The 23,537-nt window shown below is 36.3% G+C and overlaps 1 protein-coding gene across 7 annotated transcripts in view; it reads left to right on the top strand.

The window, feature by feature from the left end:
• The window catches only part of SLC38A9 (solute carrier family 38 member 9), an 89,264-nt gene extending 72,892 nt beyond the window's left edge, over positions 1 to 16,372 (top strand). For 3 of the 7 annotated variants that reach the window (XM_034656243.1, XM_034656245.1, XM_034656246.1), the window contains 4 exons: positions 6,158 to 6,271; positions 7,810 to 7,958; positions 11,680 to 11,769; positions 13,174 to 16,371. In XM_034656243.1, coding sequence (XP_034512134.1) covers positions 6,158 to 6,271; positions 7,810 to 7,958; positions 11,680 to 11,769; positions 13,174 to 13,339 — 519 coding nt within the window. In that variant the 3' untranslated portion in view covers positions 13,340 to 16,371. Of the gene's footprint in view, positions 1 to 6,157; positions 6,272 to 7,809; positions 8,018 to 11,679; positions 11,770 to 13,173 lie in introns of all 7 variants that reach the window. The other 4 variants (XM_034656247.1, XM_034656248.1, XR_004624072.1 and 1 more) reach the window with 3 other exon arrangements.
• The last annotated feature ends 7,165 nt before the right edge of the window (positions 16,373 to 23,537 follow it).

Genomic DNA, 23,537 nt, shown 5'->3' with positions numbered 1-23,537 from the left:
AATGAAACATAAATGAAATCGTAAAAGAAACCTCTGCTTGTGGGAACTTAGACGTTCAAGAGACTCTGTGCAGCCAGAAGCACCTGGGGACCCGGGGAAGGTGAACTTATCAACACAAATGCGGAAAGTAGTTGCGATGAGAAGAATGAAGTTGTCCCCAAGGAAGTGGCACTGTCAGAAATTTTCACATTGAAAGAATTCTGAGAGATACTTCACAACATGAAGGCACAGTGGATGAAGTGATGGAAGCTGATGCAAACTTAGAAGAAAGGAATATGACAGTTCATTAAGACATGGAAAAGGTGCTTGTTCTGTATTGCAATTTTACCATGAGAAGGAGGAAACAGTTCAAAATGCCCTTGGTAAGTTTTTACAAATAAAAAAAAAAAAACTTTAATTCTCAATGTTTATGATGTTTTAAAATAGTATATTAGGGTGCCTAGCTGGCTCAGTCGGTTAAGTATCTCCCGTGGCTCAAGTCATGATCCCAGAGTCCTGGGATCAAGTCCCACATCTGCTTCCTGCTCAGCGGGGGGATCTACTTCTCCCTCTCCCTCCTACCCTTTCCCCTGCTCATGCTCTTGCGTGCTCTCTTTCTTTCAAATGAATAAATAAAAAATCTTTTAAAAAAATAAAATAGTATATTAAATAAATAGTACTTTTGCTATTATACATTTGTAACCAACAGTGAGAGTTTTTAATGTTTCAACAAAAATTGTTAAAGGTCATGGAACAGTTAATTTTTCTCATAGATTTTATGATCACATCACACACTTTTTTAACAACTGACAATTTATTGAAATAGTTGGTGTAAGTATCCACAGTAGTGACTTCAACTGTTCAGTACTGATGGAAGCAATCTGCTTAATAATCTCTGAAGGGCTGTGCAAGTCAGTGAGTGGCTTGTAGACCCTTGTCTAGAACCAACTTCTGAAAATCTTAGGAATCTTAGTACCTTCAGCCCAAGGAGTTTTTTCGTAGTGATTCTCAGAGTCTTGGTGGGCATCCGAACTTGTTCTTCTACTTTGATATTCTTTTCCTTTGTGCCTCTGATCAAGTCAGCACACAGATTATCCAGGGCATTTATATATTCAGTGAATTCCCACCTCAGGTTTTACGGGAGTCTTTCTGGTATCTGTAAGCTATGGCTGCAGTGCACAGCTTTCTGACCAACTTGTTCCTGGGTGAGAGCAAACAGTGGTAAGGCAGGAGCAGGTGGACCCCAGCTGTGCTGCAGCTGCCACCACATCTTCCTCAAAGAGGTGTCCAGGCAGTTTTAGTGTCATACTACCATGAAAAAAGAGGATGGCCTCTACTTTGTGCTTCCTAAAACTGGTAAGTAGAATCACTTTTCTGGAAATTTACACCAGTGTATCTGGAGATGTGCATTCCCCAATGGGAGAAGCTCAGGACCGCATGGAGAGATAGACATTACAGTTCATGGTCTCCCAAGGATTGCAGGAAGATTATCTGCCTTTTTTACTAGAACACTCAATGGGCCTTGAAATCTGTTTTTTATATGTAAATACCATAAAATAGATTCCTATTTCTGCTGCCTTTTGGGACTAGCACTTTGTAGAACTAGTATGTGAGGTTCAGCTGACAAAATTTGACCTAACTTTTGTCTTGTGGCAAATATTTTTTTAAAAAAATCTTAAAAGTTTAAATGGATGATGGTTTCTTATTGTCTTAATTGAAACTAGGGTATGAAGTATAGTCTAGCTTTCAAAAAATCAGTTAGACTTCATGTTAACTTCTTAAAATATTAGTAACTACTAATGATAAAGTTAACATTTTGTAATGTAAAGCTAACACTTTTTCCCAACAAAATTCTATAAGTACATGTAAATATATAAACTGTCCTTTTGATTGTGCTGAAATTGGCTTATGTACTTGTATAAATTAAGCTAAATGGGTTCTATATTCTGAGAAAAAAATTGTCATTTGGTTTATTTAATGATTATACTTTTCAGCAGGTTTCAGTAAGTGACCTGACCCCTAGAAGTCTGGTTAATATATATTTTCTTGAGATTTAAGTCAGAAAATGTGAAGCTGGGATAATTGGGTGGCTCAGTTGGTTGAACATCTGCCTTCAGCTCAGGTCATCATCCCGGGGTCCTGGGATCGAGTCCCTGGTCAGTCTCCTTGCTCAGCGGGGAGCCTGCTTCTCCTTCTGCCTGCTGCTCACGTGCTCGCGCGCGTGCTCTGTCTCTCTTTCACCCTCTGACAAATAAATAAATAAAATCTTAAAAAAAAGAAAAAACGGGAAGCTTGTCAGGGACTCTGAATTAATGTTAATGTTGTGTTAGTCATTCAGAGCTTAGTAAACAAAGGCTTAAAAGTAGAGAAGAGAAAAGAATAAAAAGGCCTCTTTTTCTTCTGTATAAACTGTAGTTAGACTTGGATCTAAAGACATTTGTGAAGGAGGAAAATAATGTGGCTCCTAAATAGGTGTAATGATCAGATATTCCAGCTTTGTTAAGTTCGGCTTAATTTCATGAGTTTTTTTCTCACTAAACATAGTTTTTTTTATGTATTACTAAATAGGATATAATTTCTATTCCTTCGTAAAGCATACCTTACCAGAAGAAAAAAAAAAAAGTTGTAGAGTTGAAGATCATCCAACTCATCCTTTATCGTCGGAATATATAGTCTCTATAACCATCTAGGAAATGGTCCTGGATATGTGTACTAACCGCTTGGTATTTCCACATCGTGTTTGAATTAGAACCTATACAGTGCTTGTTTTGTTTTGTTTTGCCTGTCTTTATTTGGTTTCACACCATGCTAGTTCTTTAAAAACGATTTGCAGTGCCTTATATCTTAATTTGTTATTTACTTTTTGCTGCTTCGTATGAATCTGTGTAGTTAACTATACATCATCAGAAGTTTTTATGTAAATGTCTGGGGTAGGTCTGTGTGGTCAGTCTCTGTCATTTTTGTTGGTAAATGCTCCACTGCAGAGTATTTTCACTATGAACGGTATGTGGAACAAATTATAAACCATATTCAAGAAGCAGAATGTGCTTCCAGCACCACTTGTGCCTGCTGGTAAAGCTAGTCCTCATTCTGTGGTGGCATTCTTCCCATCACCTGGCCAGCCGTTGCTTACTCATAAGGCAGAGTGGATTACCTAATCAATGTGTAGGATTCATATTGTCACTTGTGCCTCTTTTTAAGTACATTTTTTACTTTGAGACTTGCTGTCTAAAAGATGGCCTTTTTTCTCCCTTTTCCATTAATCGGACTTTTAAGAGGCTGTATCTCCAGGCCTAGTACAGTGATGGCTTGTGTTCAAGCCAGAGAATAGCAAAACCCACATGTGTGCATGGTATTCATAGGTGGCATGTTTCCCAGGATCATGCTAAACCTCAGCTGCTTTCATATTAAAACATCTTTTCTGTTCATTAGAGTAGTTTCAGATGAAAACAGATATGCAACTCTTGACCTAGTTGCATTGAATATACATTTAGACTACTGTAAAACAGAACTGTTCTGATTTTAATATTTCTCTTGAATCTGTGTGCACTCTGCTGTATCCTTTGTTACTTATAACTTGTTACCTCTTTATCTTTGTTTTTTTTTTTTTAAGATTTTATTTATTTATTTATTTATTTGCTAGAGAGGGAGAGAGAGCACATGCTCAAGCAGGGGGAGTGGGAGAGGGAGAAGCAGGCTCTCTGCTGAACAGGGAGCCCGATGCAGGGCTTGATCCCAGGACCCTGGGATCATGACCTGAGCCGAAAGCAGACGCTTTACCGACTGAGCCACCCAGGTGCCCCTACCTTTGTTTTCTTTATTGTTGTTTGTTAACTGTGACACAGATGCATTCAAGACTGATCATTTCTCCACTGTAATAGCTAAGGGCATGCAATTTGGAGCCATAGCATCTTTAGTTTGAATACTGACTTCGCCAGCTACTTAACTCTGTAACCGTGAACAAGTCTTGTAACCTTGCTGTACTAGCTTATTCATTTATAAAATGAAGAAAATGAATGCACTTACATTTAATGAGATTATACATGTAAGGTGCTATGTGCGTAGCCTAGCACCTAGCCACTTTAATACTGGCTACTAACTATATGCAACATAGTTATTATTTTTCCTGTATATTTACCAAGTTCCTCCTCTGTCCCAGGTATTGTTCCAGGTATTGAGGGTATAAAGATGAAAAAGACACAGTCCTTGCCCTCAAGGATCTCATAGTCTAGGGGTATTAACCAACTTAGACATAGAAAAATTAAAATACCAACATGATACAAAAACTATTAACCTTGCCTACTTTTTTGGGTATTGAGGAACAGTTTTTTTTTTTTCCACTTGTGATCTTGCATTCATGAGCATAGATTACTTATATAATAAAAACTAGTGATAACTAGTACACTCTAGTAGATGTTGTATTTCAGGTATGTGTACAGTACCGTAAGAACAGGAAAGCAGAAGGCAAAAATGACTTATCAGGAAGCTGTTGCACTTTAGCCTTATTATCTTCATCAGACTTTCTCCCAAAGTCTACTAAGGTACATGTCTTTGCAGAAAGCCTGACCAGAATAAGGGTGATCAGGTGCCATATAGACTAAAGACTGTCCATGAAATGGTAGCTGTCCCACTTTGTATATAGCTGTTTCTGACACAGCTATTTTGGCCTCCCAAGATTTTGCATTTTATAAGACTACCTCTGTTTTGAGTCACCTTGAGTAGGTTGAAGGTAGAATGACTTATAAACATCATAATGGGAGACTACTACCCTTTGATATGAAAGGTAGAGTTGCCTTGTTCAGTTCTGTTCATTCTCTACAAAGCCATGAAACAACATTAGGAGCGACTGAAGTCTAGCCTGAAATGGGCCTTTCACAAACTAAAGAGCAAAATCTGTGAAAGCCCCTTGAAGCCTCCTTTCTCAACTCTAAACAATTAGAAACTCTTTGAGAATGCTAGAACCAACCTGCATAATCCAAGTTCCTGTGGCTTCCTTATAGGCACATCCACCATCTAATTCAGGGTCTGGAATCTCTGGTTTGTTTTCAAGCTGATTGTCTATTGAGACCTAAACTTAGGCTTTCTTGTAGCTTGTTACTTGCTTTTTAAGTGAATTTATCAACATTCAAGTTTATAACTTTCTGCTCTTGCTCAGCCCATTTAAGGAGAAGAGTTGTCAAAAAAAAATCACAAATGCTCCCTAATGCCAAATGTCCACTTTCCTTATTGTGTTATCAAACTAAAGTAAAATTGTATGTAATTTTTTTCTTCTCTGTTTTCTTAGCTTTCAAAGCAATTTGTGTTTAAAATGAAAAATGAATAGGCTTATTGCCATAATTTAGTTGTGCTGAATTGTTTGGCTGTAACTTTAGCGATGATGGAGACCAGATTTGTGAGCCGTGGGATCTGTTCTGTTTGGATCTGACAGCTGGCTGCATTAAATATCTTGGAGCTTTTCCTTCACATGGGGGTAGGAGGTCAGGAGGGTGGGAACAGCAGTGGAAGAAAGCAACCCACTTTATTTAATGTGCTGTATGTGTTTACTGATTCCAGTAATAACAATGTGCAGCTGTTGGAACAGCTGCCTTTTGATTTCCTTTTGTTTACTGTTTTTGGTAAGCTTGTCTGTGATAACCTGCTTACTGTCTGCCCTTTAACTAGCTTTCCTTCTTTATTAAATATGTTTTAATACTGTACCAGTTTCTTTCAGCCGGGCATGCTTTGATGGTTTAACAAAGTCAATTTACTGAAAGAAAAACTTTTTTAGTTCTGTAGGTCATACTGAAGGTGGCTTGTTTTTGCTTTCTGGTCCCTTAGCTTTTATTTTTAATCAAATGTCTTACAATTTGGTAAATGAATTACCTTAGAAATTAGTCATATTTTTTTATTAAGCCACCATTTATGTTAATTTACTAAATCTGCCAACGGATAGGGTAACAATCTACATGCTCCAAAACAGTAAAAAAAAAAAAAAAAAGTCAGACTACTTGTGATGTATGTGAATTTTGTTTTATCTACTTTCTGTGAACAGATTGGATACATAAAAGGCATGTACATAAAAACACACACACAGTCAAAATATAAATCTTGAATTTTTGAGTTTTCTTATTTAGTCTATTCGGGCAGATTTAACTGCAGATACATTCAGTGTTACAGCAATTTTGTTCTCTTTTTACAGGTGAGGGACTTGTCCATTGCTTATATGCTGGTGACATTAACTTACCTCTATATTGGAGTCCTGGTTTTTGCTTCATTTCCTTCACCGCCATTAACCAAGGATTGCATAGAGCAGGTAAGGCACTAGGAACCCTCTCTTTGTGATTGTTTACACCTTCCTATCTGCAGAGCAGGCGGGGTGATATGGTAGCAAGTTATAATACCAGACAGACCAGGGTTTGAATACCATCTCTACTGTTTCTTTGCATGTGAGATTTTAGGCACCTTCCCCGTCCTTTCTAAACTTCAGTTTCCTATTGCATTAAATGGTATTATACATACACCGTAGATTTTTAAAGAGACTCTCGAGAAAGCATACTGCCTGCTGCTCCCTTGTGGTACTCAAAATAGATAATACCTATTATTATGAGCATAGTATTTCTCTTTGTTTGGAAAACTGTTACTGGTGCTATTTATGAATGTATAAAACCTCTGCTGGGAATACATGCAACCTCCTTATTTTCCAAACCCCAGATCTGGAAATGTCCTGGATAATCTGTTATCTTTGCTTATCAGTCCCTAGTGATAGGTCTGACGCTCATTTTTGTACAGCGTGGCAGACAGTAAAACAAAGAAAGACTATTTGGCTGTTAAAAAGAGAGGGAGAGACGGAAAGAATAGAAGAAAAGATTTTACCAAAAAGTTGCATAAGTAATACTTTCTTTGATTTGACCCATGATAAACTTAGGAATAGTTTAATGTGACTGACGAATTTCTCACAAAAATAGCATTTTACAAGAAATTCCTCTAATAAGAGTGTAGTGGAATATACAGTATGATTTATTTGGATGAATTATAAGAGTTATTTCAGCATAATAGTGTTAATAATGTTCTCATCTTTGTAAGAGAAATAAGTTTGAATTATTATTGTTACTATAGCTTGAAATGTTCTTCTCTTGATTTCCATGATTCCAGAAGTTCTTTGGCAGCCGAATGTTTGCCGAAAATTCCCCTGATTTGAACAATCCCATATAAAGCCCACTCTCTTGGGAATAGGAATATCTATGGTATTTGTATTTGAAAGGAAACAAAAAAATTCTGAGTAATTAACTTTCCTTTTAAATGCCAAACTGAAATGGAGAAAATTATGAAAGGAAATAGAAATCACTCATTTTCTTTTTAGTTATAGGCTATAAATAATAATGATACTAGGTGATACTTATACTCTCACATTATTCTATAGTCTTTACTTTGGAAGTGTTTCAGGGGAGGAAAAGCAAGAGAACTAGTCAGGATCAAGTGGCATTGAACTAAATTAGCCATTTAAATGTATTAAAACAGATTTATGCTTGTACCTTACAGAGCAGTGCTTCTGAGACTTTGTGAAGGGCAAGGTTTTCTTTGTTGTTGTTTTCATGTCAAATCGATTGCAGACTGATACTTTTGTAAAATAAGATGTGGCAATGTCAAATTTCTATGATAGTTTATATTTCAATTTTTGTACTTAGTTTATTAAAAAATAATAGTTCACAAATACTTCGTGGATGAGCACCGGTCCACGAACCAAAACTTGAGTGGTACCTATGTTCCAAATAAGCAAAAGACATTCGGTTTTATAAATTTGTATGTGCTGAATTGATTTTTAACATTACTTCATTATCTTTCTTGGATTAGAATTTTTTAGACAACTTCCCTAGCAGTGACATCCTATCCTTCATTGCAAGGATCTTCCTGCTGTTCCAGATGATGACTGTATACCCACTCCTAGGCTATTTGGCTCGTGTTCAACTATTGGGCCATGTCTTCGGTGACATTTATCCTAGGTAAGGGCTCTTCTCTTGACCAGCAGGATGTGCCAGGCAACAAATGACTGTGCAAACAGGTCAGTTTAAAATGTGACTGATCCTATTGCTATAAAAATTTGCCTAATGAAAAATGGTTACTAAGGGTAGATCACAGGTGTTCTTTTCCCTGAGAATATTAGAAAGCCGCTTCCTTGTCCAGAATAAGTTAGTTCCTTCTAGTATGGTTATGTTAGCTCTGATACTAACTATATTTATCTTACAAGGTATTTACCATTAATCTGCACATTGCCAGGAAGTTAATAGTATATAGTATCTGTATTAGCAATGTATGGCTAATGAGAAGCAATGCTTTTATTTTAATTATTGGTTATTGATATGTACTTGTATATTTATTAACATTCATGCATTTTTACATAAATCATAGTTGTTTAGAACTGAAAGTGAGATATACAACAAGTTTAAATTCCTATTTGCTTCTGTAACTACTGCTGTAATTTTAAATCTCTTACTGGTGATGGAGCAGTTTTGAGTCCTTTTGAAGATCAAAGTCACTTACCTTCATTCCAGAGAAATTTCCATATACTGCTTCACGGTTTCGTGGAACTTCATTTTGGATTCCTGGTTAATTCCTACTCTAACATTAAGTTTTAGTAGAGATTCATCTTAGTAAAAAATACCCAGTCCTAACCTATTTTACTTTAAAATAAATGGTCTTTAATGAAGAAAACTTTTGGATAAAAACTTTTAAAATTACATTTACGGTACCCAATTAAACAAAAGATCTTCATCAGTTCTTTCAAGTGAACTGATGCAATCTGTTCCCTCATTAAGTAAATAATTAGTATAAATATGTTGGTTTAAAAACAAAAACTTGTAAAAGCAAAAGTCAAGAGATACCACCTCTCTAGCATTGACAGTAGCATCAGCTACAGTTGTAACATTCATTGCTCATCTGGAAGATTGGATTTCAGTACACGTAAGATTCCTGTTGTGTTTATGCCCTGTGTTATGTTTACATTCACCAAAATAAAATAAATACAGTGAAGTCATAAATGAAAAAAACTCTAGGTAAATGCATTATTCCTGCTTTCTGTCATTATTTTGCATAATGGTGGCTGTTAGAATGCTTTTTCCTCTTGAAAATAATCTGGAAGTTCCCTTTCGTGTTCACATTTCATTTCTTTCTCTACCACCAACAACACACTATCATTTATCCTATAGTTAAAAGTACAGACTGCATATTTCAGAGCATACTTTTTGGGCTCAGCACCTCCTTTACACTCTTATTAAAGTTTATTGAGAACCCCCATGCACTTTAACTTATGTGGGTTATATATATTAATATTTAAGAAAAATTAAAACAGATTTTTAAAATATGAATTAATTGACTTGAAAAGCATTAATAAACCATTACTTGTTTAAAAATAACATACTTAGGAAAAATAATTGTTTCCAAAAAAACTTTTGTTTTACATATTCAGAACTTTTTTTTTAAAGTTGTATTTATTTAAGTCATCTCTGTACCCTGTGTGGGGCTTGAACTCATGACCCTGAGGTCGAGTTGTGCGCTCTTCCGACTAAGCCAGCCTAGCGGCCCCACTCTTTCAAAACTCTTTAATACCTGCTTTGCTAGTAGATAATTGGATTCTCTTATCTTCTGCATTCAATCTGTTGCAATATGTTGTTTTCATTTAAATATATGAAGAAAATCTACTCTCACACAGACACGTTGGAAAAAGGAGTACTTTTAATAGCCTTTTCAGATTATTATAGATATTCTTCTTGGTACTATGCCAAACCTTAACAAGTGGTAGTTTCTTATAAGTTAATTGAATCAGAAACTCACTGATGTTAAAACCCATTGGTCTATAGTACACTTTGGATCCTTTACCTATGCATGTTTCTGTACCATGTTTAATCATTTGGAAAATCATTTTACTGAGTTCTGCAGCTCTTCCACTCTTCATTATATAATATCAAAACCCACATTCGTAACATCACTACCAGTTTCATTATAAAAGTCCTTAAATACTGGAACACTGTCAAGCTCAGGGTGGCAAATACAAGCTATCCAAAATTCTAATTTTTACTTGGAAGCTGAAATTTTATCATTGGCCACACAGACCACTAATTGTTTTTCTTGAAGTGGCAAGCTCATAATTTAAAAAGAAAAAAATCTGTCAGGTACCCCAGTCTGAAAAACTATAGTTTTCTGCCTTTCAAGTAAAAATAGCATTCCTTGGAAAAAAGGACTACGTTGCTCTCCAGCTCTGTTGCACAAGTACTTTTCCTCAAGACAACTGTTGTACTTCACTGTGTAGCAGATATGCTGTTATGTACTTCCTAATTGATCACACAGAATAGTAAAAAAGTTGTGTGTTCAAAGAATGAGATTTAATGAAACTAATAATTTTTACTTTTTTATGAAGATCTGCTTTTTGGCAATGTTTGGCAGTAAGGTACACAGTGTAAAATACACATAGGTGCAACTGCCTCTCCATGCTAAGGGGCCAGCAGTTTTACTAACAATTGCTTTTGCAAAGCAAGTAATGTCTTTTATGATTTCAAATTAATCTTTATTTCAGTGACTTCCTGAAAGGGTATTGGGAACTTCCCTGGGGTTCGTGGTTACACTATGAGAACCACTTCTTTGGAAAATACACAGAGTTGTTTCCTTTTACAATACAGAAATAACAGAGGCCCAGCCATTGTCTCACAGTTCTGGAGCAATTTTAAAGTTGGAGTTTCTGGATAAATAGCAAGATCTGGAAGCCTGAATATCTTTGTAATTCATCAGGATGTATGACTAACTACCTATTTGTGTTAATAATTTTCCTCATTTTTATTTTCTTTGTAATCTTTATCTGGGATTAATTACCCTTTGATAACTTGGGCTCACAAGGTTGCTTTGATGTGTAAATTTGGCTTTTAAGAATCATCTTTTTGGGAAATGGAGTCATTTCTTGAGCATCAAATTTTATCTACATTATTTTTCTATTCATGGTAAACACTGAATATCTTTAAGTGGCTGAATCTGAAAAATGAAAACCTGCCCATTTTGCGTTTCCCTTAATATAAGTTATTTTCCTAATTATAAAAATAAAACAAATACAAAAGAATATTGTAAAATAACAAGTTTGCTAAATACAGAAAAGAGGAAAAATCACTCCAAATCCCAATCATAACAGAATCACTACTGCCTTTTCAGTGTATTTCCTTCTGATATTTTTTCCAATGTTTTCAGATTTTCTTGTGTAGTGAATATCTAGCTAGTTTTTTCCAAGTTGCCTAGATAAATTTTTACCATCTAAGTAACAATGATAAGTTATTTTGAATAATTTTTAATATATTCCATCAAGGAAATTGTTACCTTGCTATATATGTAGGATACTTCTGTTTTTGCCACAAATATCTTTATGTTAATAGCTTCATTTTTATTTGTTGCCTTAAGATATTCCAAATGGAATTATAGAATAAAGAGCATGAACTCTGAGGCATACTACCAGTTTGTTCTACAAATCTTAACCTATTCTTACATTTGGACAAAGTCCAGGGTCACTGTGCCATCACCAGCATTGAGTGCTATTGTTGCCTTCTATTTTCGCTATGATTTTATTGTCAAGTTTATTGTCAAGACATTCTCATTTTAAAGATGTTAATAATGAATTTTATTCTCATATTAATGGCTACAATTTGCCTGTTTTAATTTTTTCCTCCAAATTCTCTCTTCAACTTCTAGCATTTTCCACGTGCTGATTCTTAATCTAATTATTGTGGGAGCTGGAGTGATCATGGCCTGTTTCTACCCAAACATAGGAGGAATCATAAGGTACAGCCTATAAGGGAACTGTGACCCTTCATGTATTGTTCTTAATTTTTATGCTTTTCCTGTCGATATTGTTGTCATTGTTGATTTAATTGTACAAAATTCTTGCGAGTATTTAAAACTGGTAACATTCAAATGTAGTTCCCTGGTGTCAGTGAAGGTGTTCGTTTATTTCCATCACACTGCTTCTTCCTGAATCTAGCAGCCCCATTATCCCTTAGACATCTTTCCCTTTCTCTTCTTTTTCTTGTCATTTTCCTGTTGTACCTTCTTCTCTTTATCCAAAATAAAAAAATTTTATAATGTATAACTGCTTGAGAACCTGGAGGTCTCTCATTTGTTAAGGCTGTGTTGTAACTTTTTTTTTTTTGAGGATACTTGAAATATGTTTAATAATAAAAACAACCGCTATGCTCTTTTTACTTTTATTTGCGTTTATTTTATGCAGAATTTACTCCTGGGCCATAAGTTTTTGTTTCTTCAGTTTCTTCTGGGATATCTTTTTCTTCTGTGCAACCCCCTCTTCTGGTTTAGGAGCAGTCTGCTCTTTTTCAGTTAGGATCATCTCGGTGTGGCTGTAGTCTAACTTTTTTAACCCATTTCTACTCAATAACATAATTTCAATGTGAGTTGCAGTTCGAAAGTAAGAGTTTAGATGGGAGTTTAGATCCCAGATGGCTCTTTACTTAATATACTTTCTCTAAAAACACTGATAGGTTGAGTAGATGGGGAATAAAATTGTGAACTCAGATTCTCATGGAAAACTGGGGTTTACCGTGGTCTGATTTATTTCCCTCAACCTCTAGAAAGCAGGGCTGAGTCACTTTTTTGAAGACCTGTACCTAAAAAAGTAGCAGGAAACAAAAGGAGAGTATTATCCTGGTGCTTATTGAAGTTTCTGTTAAGCTGAGGATACGGTAAGGAGGAAGAAAGTTCCGGTCTTGTCTTGAGATATTTTTGTTATTATCTTTGATAATTATGCTGAACACCACAGAGGTACTCATCTGTTCTCATTCTTAAGCAGATGCTAGCAGTCCTGCAGAAACTCAGAATGCATAATTAGTTTAGGAAAGATCAAAGATAGGAAGCCTATCTCCAGATGTTTCTGAGGAAGCAGCCACAAACACGGAGACACAGAAGAACTATGGAGATATGGAGATTGGAGAGATGAATAAAAAAACTGTCAAGCAGATGCTATAAGGATGAACAGGAAATAATATTTTATATTAACTTAGGAAGTAAAATGTTTTCAACTCAAATGCTTTATGTCAACAGTTGAATCAAAAATAACTTTGTTGCAATATCAGACTGAAGAGGTTTTAAATTGTAATATATTAACCTTAACTGTAAATCAGAAAAGGCAAAAAGCAAGATGAATAATTAACCCAAAAAGTTTTTATTTTGCAGGTATTCAGGAGCAGCATGCGGCCTGGCCTTTGTATTCATATATCCATCTCTCATCTACATAATTTCCCTCCACCAAGAAGACCGTCTGACATGGCCGAAGTTAATCTTTCACATTTTCATCATCATTTTGGGCCTGGCTAACTTGATTGTTCAGTTTTTTATGTGAAATACTCCCCAATGTCTTCTCAAGACCTTTCGTGGCGTTTTGAACTTTGACAACAGTTCCACATAAATTGACTTGTAAATGCTGTTGTTGCTGTAATTCTAAATGTTTTCCTGGGACAATTTGGTGGAAAAAAAAGGGGGAGGGGGAAATAGTGGTCCATGAATAAGTAATTTTGATTAGAGTGGAGAGAAAGGGGCAAGAAGAATGATCTTTGTTTCTCTTCATATTCACCACCCCTTCATTTTCATTGTCTTTTCTGAGTAGAAGTGTCTGCCCTTAGGAAAAGTCGTGCTGGTTTTTGCTTTATACAGATATAAGGTGGGTGGGTCTATTTTGACTACAGTAAAGATTCTCAGGGTATCACAGCAGCTATTGCCAGATGCTATTTCTTTTTTATATTTCAATGTATTCACTTTCATTTTATTACTTGCTAGACCATTTCTGCAGTTTATCCAAACAGGTACTGTTTGGGACAGTAAACCAAATACCTCATTTGTAAAAAGAAATCTCCATGGCATCAGTGTTAATAGAGTGAACTCTTAACTGCATCCTTAGTCTCTATTTAAAAGAGAGAGAGAAAGAATGTCAGTACAGGCTCTTTGGTCATGAAACTTACACAAAATAAACGAACTAGGAGAGTTTTTTGCGTCTGACTTAGGTCAAAATTCTAGCTCCCTCAGCCAAATTTTGCATAGGAACCAGTATGATTGTCCCCGTTGACCCAAAAGGGCTTTTTTGCTTTTTGAATCCCTGAGCATTGCACAGGATGTCATGACAGGACCAGTGGGGAAGCATGTAGGAAGCATGGCAGAGAATGTTGGGTACATGAGTCTCTACAGGGGAGAAAGGAAATGGAAAAGGGGCCAGAAGAGTGAGGCCTCCTTCCCAGCATGTTGTGAGGGGTTGAAGTGTCTCTTTACCACAGGAAAGGACTAATCTTTTTTGAGGTAAGACTTCCAAGGAGGGGACATCCCCCCCACCTTACTTTTTATCTGGAATGGTAGAGGTTAAATCCCCATAAGAAAATCTCTTTGGATCTGAGAAAAGGATTAGGGAATCCGAATTCTTGAAATTAACTCTCTCCTCTTTTTCACTGAAACTTAAATCTAAACCAGAATTCAAATCCGTATCTTCCATGTAATGCATCCTTCATGTTCAGCTTGAAAGGTTAGATTTCTCTAATTTTAGGCTAACGTTAAAAAGTGTATTTTGTTAATACACATCCCACATCCCAGGATAATGTGTAGATTTATGTTACTTCTTTTGAAAAAGACAGGCAAAATGGTTTTTGAAAGACAGGTGAAATGGTCTTTTTTAAGCCTAGTAAAGAGCCCAGGATTTGAGACCAGCCATAATTTCTTTCAGGAAAGCTTTCTGTCCATTCCATAGACAGGTATATGGAAAAATCATGGTATTTCTAAAAATAGGCATTTCTTAAAGTTCTCTTTGTAAAAGTCTCATGAAAATTTGAAAGCATACACAAAAGTAGAGAAAATAATAGGATAACCCTCCCACTTCCCCATCCCCTATATTTAGTAATTTTAAAACTTATGCTGTATTTGCTTCATCTATCCTTTTTTTCCTTTTCCACTTAATATTTTAAAGCCAATCTTAGGCATTATGTTACTTCATCTTCACAATAATTGGAGCCATTTTCAAAAGTTTTTGTCAGCAAAAACTGCTGGTAGAAGTCAGGTTGATTAGAAGATTCTGTATTAAGTATCTGTATCCCTATGTTAACCTCTTAGAATAGAGTATATGCATGGAGGAAATGTCTCTGTGCTTGTGATCTGCTTCTTTGTGGCTTCAGTCTTGTTCAGTTAGAGACATAGGATTCATAAAGTTACATAGCTCCTTGAGACCCATGTTTAATCCCTATTTATCCCTAGTCTCCTCCCTCATCTTTGAAAACTTCAGAGACAGAATTTTCATTGCCTCTTTTCAGTAACATACTTGAATGTTTTAACACATGGAAAATGACCTGGTATATTTTTGTCCATGTAATGATCAAAGTGAATATGACAATGAATGCATTATTTACTAAATTAAAAAGCAATGTGGATATTTGGTTTTTATTTTCTTTAAAAGTCTTGATAATTTAGAACTTCCAAAATCCTACATTAGGCTTATGCTGAATAATTTTGCCTTCTTAAGTTTCTTTTCATGAAACTGATACTTTTGGCTTGTTATTTAGGTTGGCCAGATGCTCTTCATGTCAGTGTGTATGTCCTGGCTCACACATTGGAATGATGAGATATGAATTCATTTGGATCACATTATAATTAATTGTAGACTTTCTCTACTGTCTTTTTGAATTTTCTAATTAAATTTATTTTACTTTTTGCTCTGATGTGGTTAACCTCAGCTTCTTTGAGTTTAGTTTATTTAACACACAACTGAGGACATTATAAAATTTAAAATGGCTTGTTCGGAGAAGTGTTTTTAGAAAGATTCTGGATGAAAATATGGTATGCTCACACTAGGCCAAAAAGAACAGAGAAATGTCCTCCGACATTTGATACCTGTGGATAATCATCCAGAATCAGTTTTGTCATCACATCCAAAAAATGTATTAAAGAATAAATTAACCCACAAAAAGGGACTGTGTTAAAGGGAAATACTCATTTATGTTTTACAATCTCTATTTTGACATTTGTTTCCATAAATAGTTGAGTAAACTACCATGTTCAGTGCTTAGATGTGTAAGATTTCATTCATATTCTAAAAGAACTTAATCTAGTAAAGAACTATGGATGTAGTTAACTATAATGCAAGGGACCATTTAGAGAAAACGAAACCCCTTCCAGTTGGGATCCTTAGAGGGGTGCGGCAGCAAGGACCCATTTTCAGGCACCTCCTAAGAACTGTCCAGAATGTTAGATATTTGATAGACTCACTGTCATATGGGATCATGTAAAGTATAATTGCTTTTATTTTGGCAATTATATGTTATTAGAAGTATCATTATAAATATTATAAATAAATATATTTTTCTAAGAAATTTTATAAGAAGTATTTAACTGCTTCTGGATATTATTTGTTGTTCTCTTTGCATTTTTACACTGCATTATTCACTTCAATGAATCTTGGACAGCAAAGCACAATTGCTTAATAGGGGAAATAAGTAGTAACATATTAGGCTGTACAAATAGATTCCATAAAGTTTTCTCTCCAACGACTTGACTTACTTAAATATCAGGATACAAAATGTCAAATGTTTGAATTCATTGATAAAAGCAAAAAATATTGATGCTGTTTGTTTTCTTATCACAATTAGAATGCCCAAAACAAAACCCAAACCTAGTTGACACTTAAACAATAGAATGTTACATTAGTTTGTAATCCAAAGTGAAATGCGCACAAGGCGGCCTGGCTGGCCCCAGTTTCACAGTTGACTGCAGACTTCACTTCAGATTATGTAAACACGTATTGCAAAACAGCTCTGACGGGAACCTCATAACCTAAACAGCATTCTCTGAAATGTAATTTGTTGTCTTTTTATATAAAAGGAGAAATTAAGTGAAAATTATTTTGAAGAAAAACAACTCCGGGATTTTGTTTAATTGAATTTTACCAGGAAATGCTATTGCCTAGTAGCACTGACCTCAGGGCAGAGAGAATCTGAAGTCCTGTATTTTGCAGGGTCAGACTTCTCTAGTGACTTTGTGTCACATCAAGTCACTCAAGTTATTGGGGCATCTGTCACATTAGGCCACAAGTAGCCTTCAGTTAGTGTTCCATCCTGGAGAAAGGTATGTGCTGGGTTATGTTCACCAAAATCTAAAATGGTCACCCCTTTTGGACAATAAACTGTTAGATCTCTCCCTGCAAGAACATTACAAAATGAATGTGGCATTTCAGGTAAGTGTACCCCAGTTTCTGGCAAAGAGCTAAGTGTCATAATCTTCCAGAGCTATTTAAGGGCAATAAAGAGCTCTACTTTTCTGCCTTCCCTAAGTAAAATTTCTTTTTTTTCCCCCAGTGTCATTTTTGTATATTTCCTTACTCTTCTGCAAAGAGAAAATAAGGCTGTCTTTTTAAAAGATTAAAAACTTCTCAGGGGTGTGGATGGCTCAGTCAGTTGAGTGGCTGCCGTCAGCTCAGGTCATGATCCTGAGGTCCGGGGATCGAATCCCGAGTGGGGCTCCCCTGCTCAGTGGGGAGTCTGCTTCTCCATCTCCCTCTCCCCTCACTCAGGCTCTCTCTCTCAAATAAACAAACAAAAACCTTAAATACATACATCCATACATACCTACATACATACTTCTCCATTCTCCTAATTCATTACGGGCCATAAAGTAAAGATTGGGATTGGAACTAGAAAGAGCATACTTTCCAGTTTTTCCTCCTTTGGCCCTCACAAGATCCCAAGTGATCCAATTTTGTTTGGTCCTAGCAGACACTTAATATACACTAAATTAATGAGACAGATTCAACTCTAATGGAAAGCAAGAAATTAATTGCTGTTTTCTAAAATTTTGTTGTAGCAACCCTTCCCCTCCCCCCCCCAAAAAAAAAAACAAAACTGGTCAGTCAAATTCAGGGTTAGTCCTTAAATCAATGTTTAAGTACTTACTGAATGCCAGACCCGGTGCTAAGCACAGAGTATACAGTAGTGACCAAACGATGTGTACCCCTGACAGTTTGGCATCTTTTTTTTCTTTTTAAGAGTTTATTTGTTAGAGTGTGTGTGAGAGAGAACAGGAGCAGGGGCAGAGGGAAAAGCAGACTCCCTGCTGAGCCGGGAGCCTGAAGCAGGGCTCCATCCCAGGACTCTGGGATCAGGACCTTAGCCAAAGGCAGAGGCTTAGCCAACTGGGGCATCCAGGCATCCCAGTTTAGCATCCTTTGCCCACCCTCCTGAGTAGCGGCAGCTGGTCATTTTCCCTAGCTGTCACTGAAATGCCAGGCATTGGCCTTTTCCTGCTGTCTCCATTGAATGCTGGGATATAGCCACATCATACATGTTTTGAAGAGGTAACTATAGGATAAGTGCAATAAATGCAACTTTATGTGCACGTTTGGCAAGATAAAACCTTTTTTTATAAGATAGAACTTTTCAAAATCCTAGGGTAATCACATAAAATGATGTACACACACGGACTAAAACTGGAAGGGACCACAGGTGAATAAACATGGGTGACCTGCTGAGGGGATGGGATTCTAGGTATATCATTTCTATTGTCACTTTATAATTTGCATAACATTTTCTAAAGGGATGTCTAGGAAAAATCACGGAAAAGAAAGCTTGCAGAAATGAATCTACATTCAACCCATGAAGTAAAAAGCAACCTACAAACAACCTTTGGAACAGGTAAGAGAGATCTTTTATTATAGGGGCAGACCCGGGTTTTGTGGGTCTGGAAGCTTATATAATTTGAAGTTCCCTCTTAAGGAAATAACATGCAAAATTAAGAAAGCAGCCACGCAAATGAGGAGCCGTGACTTTAGCTTCTCTAGCTTTAATGTAAACCGTCCACAAACTGCTCCAAGTGTGGGACATTTAGGAGGCTGAAGGAGGTGTAATCAAGAAAAGTTTTGTGCCCTCCCATATGGCAAACTGAGTTTTTCTGCTACCTTTAAGAACTCTAACTTTTACCAAATCTGCGTTTCTATTTCTGGAAGAGTCAGACAGGAGTTAGCAAAGTAGCACAGGGTACAAATTCATTAATGGTTAACTTGGAATCAAAATTGAACTTTTTTATTTTTTAGATTAGAGTTTTTACTTGAGGATGGGTCTTGCACTGGGTTTTGTTGTTCTTGTTATTGTTTCTTTTAATTTTTACAGAGATAAAAAGTACAAAGAATACTATTTCTTTGTCCAATAGCTATTTAATGAATCTTAGGATAGCTGAGGAACTTTTTAAGGGCTCTTGATGTAAGAAAACATGCTACGAAGAGCAACATTATTTATTTACTCTGTTCCAGAAAGGATCCATTTCTACTACACTAAAGTAAAATCAGCTCTTAAGGATTAACTTAAACATTTTTTAGAAAATAAATTAGAAATTTATGACACTCCTTAAGTAGAGGAAACTAAAATGATTCAAATAAATTACTCTTTGTTGCCATATCATAGACTTTATTATATGTAGATACAACGTAATTCCGTGCAATAAACTTTTACTGATTGACCTAGATTTGGAAAGGCAGATAGAGTCATTCTTCCCAGTGCTGCCAGAATCCTGTATTTAATGTGACACTGATTGTGTTCCTCGTCTGTAAAATCATTCAGTGCCCTAACAGAAAAAGGTCAAGGACCTTTGTAGTAGATAGTTCTCAGAGGAAAAACTGCAAATAAACATGAAGAGAAAAAAAAGTTCAGGGTCAAACTAGTGATCCATGCTAATGGATAACCTCAAAAACATAATGTAAGTGAAAGAAGCCATATGAAAGACACAACACATTATACGGTTCCATGTATATGAAATGTCTAGAAAGGCAAATTTATAGGAACAGAAAGCAAAGCAATGGCCGTCTGGAACTGGGCATAGGAGCAGGGATTAACTGTTAACGGGTGTGGGGGAACTTTCTAGGATGACAGTGTTTGTCTCGCAAGTCAGAGAATGAATCTCCCAGACGAAGGCGTGAAGTGAAGTGAAAGTTTATTAAGGGAAGGTGAGAACAGAAAGGAAAGCTCTCTAGAGTGAAAGGGGTCTCGAATGGGTTGCCACTGAGTTATGGTTAATCTTTTATAGAAAACTGACCAGGGAACTTGGTAAATATCTTTTCTATAACATTTAAGACAAACAAGGTAGATTTGTAAGTATTATGAAAATATCTCATCTATACTTAGAACAAACAAGGTAGATTAGTTATGTTCCTTCCTCTCTGGTAATATCTTGTCTATAACATTTCTCCACATCTGGGTCTTCTGTGAGCCTGCTTAGGTAGCCCCCTGTATGACCCTAGTCATGTCACCCCCTACCTGTCTCTCCCTACCTAGCTCACCTGACCCTTACTCAACAGAAATGGTTATACAACTACATAATTTCTAAAATCATTCGATTGTACACTTACATTGGTTGAATTTTATGGTATATGAATTATCCCTCAAAGCCGTTAAAGAAAAAAATAGTTCAACCTTACTAGCAAAAAAGAAAAGTAATTTTAAATGCTTTCTACTTCACAAATACTAAAATAACAATAATAATAATAATAATAATAATAGTACCCTGACAAAGATGTGGAAAATGCACACTCAAACATATGTGGCGTAGGTATAAGAGTGGGTGCAGATTTACTCTGAGTTATTTGGCAATAGGCACCAAAGCTTCAAACTGAGCCTTTGACTCATTTCCAGAGGAATATTCTAATGAAATAATTGGACAAATGTGGACATATACACATAGAAATGGTCATCTCCTTATTCTTTATAGTAGAAAAGTTAGAACCAACTTAATGTCCAACAGTAGGAGATAAGTCATGGAATAGCCATCTAACTGAATACTGTGTAGAAATTTAAATGATGATGCAGATGTACTGTAACATCAAAAGATGTTTATAAATATTAGTGAAGAGAGATTACAGTTAACTATAAATTTAAAACATTATACATATATAAATATACATTTATACATATATAAAGGGCTAGGAGTTTATATAAAAATATGAACATTAGTTAGTGCTAGGACTACTGAACGTTTTTTATTGTCTTGTTTATCTGTATTTTCTAGTGTTAAACTAAAATGTATTATGTTTTATGAAAATAGCAATAGAAGTTGTTTCTTAAAATCTTATATCAGCATCTCATCACTTAAAACTAACTTTAAGGATCTCTTTTCATAGTAATAAAAATCCACTGGACCCTCACACAATAAATAGTACTTTCAGTGTTTATCGATTGATAAAAATAATGGCAGAAAGCTGCCATAACTTCTATACCAACTGGTTAGAGAGACAGACCCATGCTTAATATATGAGTAGTCCTATGATAAAAGATGTCAATGAGTACACAGGAGAGATAGTGATTAATTTTGACTGAGTGATTAGGAATTGCTTCCCAGAGTAGGGTCTATTTGAATTAGACTTATTTTGACAAGTTGAGAAAGGAAAAAGGAGGCATTTAAAAAAAAAAAAAAAAGCCTTGGGCCCTTGATAGACTTGGAATTCATTCTGTAGAAAAATGGAGATATCTCACCAGTTGCTCCCTGAACTTTCAGCTCTCCAGCCATCTCTAGCACTAATTAGACCAGGTTCCTAGTGCCCTAACCTCTTTCCTCTCATCTCCTTGTCAAAAACCACTGACAGCACAGACAATAAATTTCCTTGTTAGGATGCTAAACTGGCATTCTAATTTGACAAAGAGTTTGCTTACCTGGCCAGATATATGTTTGGGTGGTAAGAGAAAGTACTAGGTAAGGCACAGAAGAACTGGCTTTACCCTAGATCCATTGAACAGACTAGCTATATGACATAAAGAAGTTAAATTCATCCTCAGTTTTCTCTTTTCCAAAATAGGGTGGTTATAATAGTACCTCTGTTACCTAACTCATATAGTTGTTCAGAAGAATTTAAAATACTGTATTTGAAAGCACTTTATTAAACTGTGATACATAAATGCTCAGTTTTAGGACTCTATCATTACATTCATGAAAATACTTCATGGATTGGGCTGAACCCCTTCTACTGACAGGCTTGATAGCTTGAAAAGAGAAGCATGGCAGTGGGTTGGGAAAAGCAACCTTGTATTCCTTGTGTAATCGGATCAGTTGTTTTCAAGTAAGTGTGGGTGGTAAAACATCTGGGTATCATAGAAACAAAATATTGGTGTGTTTAATTATGTCCCACAAATCAGGACTATTAAATTTTTTTTTTGGCAGAAGTGTGATTATATTACCTGAATGCAAATAAAAAGCGATGGAGATACCCTACTCCCCAGTTCTTGCCTCAGTCTAAGCCCAAAGTAGGGTTACTTAAGCTCTTTACTCATTGTAGCTGACAGGGTTCTCCAGAGGAACAGAACCAACAGAAGAAAATGGGATGGGGGGCGGGGGTAGTATTTATTTTAAGAATTGATTCATGGTTGTAGAGGCTAGCAAGACCACAATCTGCAGGGCAGGCTAGCAGGCTGGATGTTGCAGCTTCAGGGTCTGAAGGCAATGTGCTGGCAGAATTCCCTCTTCCTCAGGGGATGTCATTCTTTTTCTTGAGACCTTCAAGTATTGGGTGAGGCCCACCCACATTATGGAGGGTGATCTGCTTTACTCAAAGGCATTGATCTCATCTTAAAAGAACAATACCTTCACAGCAGTGTCCAGATATGTTTGACCAAATATCTGGATACTGTGGCCTAAGAAAGTTGACACGTGGTTAACCATGACACTCACCAACTTAGAAACCTCAGCAGCAGGTAGCAAATCGTTTCCTCTCCTTTTTCTGTGACTTTTTCAGGAATTCCCTAAAGCTATGAATATCCAAGGGTGCTGCTGGATGTGTCATTTAAGGAAACAGCATGTCATGTAATGGCAGAACCAGCGGATAGCATCTCTGAAACCCTTAGGGATGAGGCCCAACTAGGACAGCTTACACAGACCAGGCAGCCCTGGGACCTAGACTGAGGTACATGAATGGATCCTCTGGTCAGGCCATTGCTCAAGGCACAGCAGGAAACAGAGCCCTCACAAAGCAATTCTAACCCCTGTCCACTGAGCTCAGCACCTCCTCAACCTCAGATGAGCCCAAAAGGCAGTGTCGGGTCAAGTTTAGGTGACATCTCTCTCATGGGACACTCAGAGCCTCTCTTATTACAAGTGATCATTATCTTCTGCACATTTACTAGTCATTTTGAGGTTTCCTTTAATTGTTTATTATGCAGTCTAAATCATCTCAGATATCCTGCTACTCTGAATCCTGATTTGAAATCTTGGCAAAGGTGTATTTTGTTGTTTTTCTAGGCCTTTTTATAGAGATCTCTTGGTTCCTTTGTTTCTCATGACTTTTTACCTGATAGCTAGAATATGATTAATGCTCTGTGGTTAATCAGACTTAGCCTGCTGCAGAAACCATTTTAATTTATCAAGTTAATTCAACGGGATTCTCTGAGAAAAAAAAGTTAAGGTTTGGAGGGGTTCCAGTAGTTCTCAACCCTGACCTACTTTACACGGCTCAGTACTGCACCAAGAACAGTCAAACTACCTTCCCCAGCACTCAACTGCGTGGAAATTGCCTATTGTTACCACAGCTCTCTCCCACCCAA

Source organism: Ailuropoda melanoleuca, chromosome 3 (assembly GCF_002007445.2).
Source record: "Ailuropoda melanoleuca isolate Jingjing chromosome 3, ASM200744v2, whole genome shotgun sequence".
Classification (NCBI taxonomy): Eukaryota; Metazoa; Chordata; class Mammalia; order Carnivora; family Ursidae; genus Ailuropoda; species Ailuropoda melanoleuca.
This window is presented reverse-complemented; position numbering and strand designations above follow the sequence as displayed.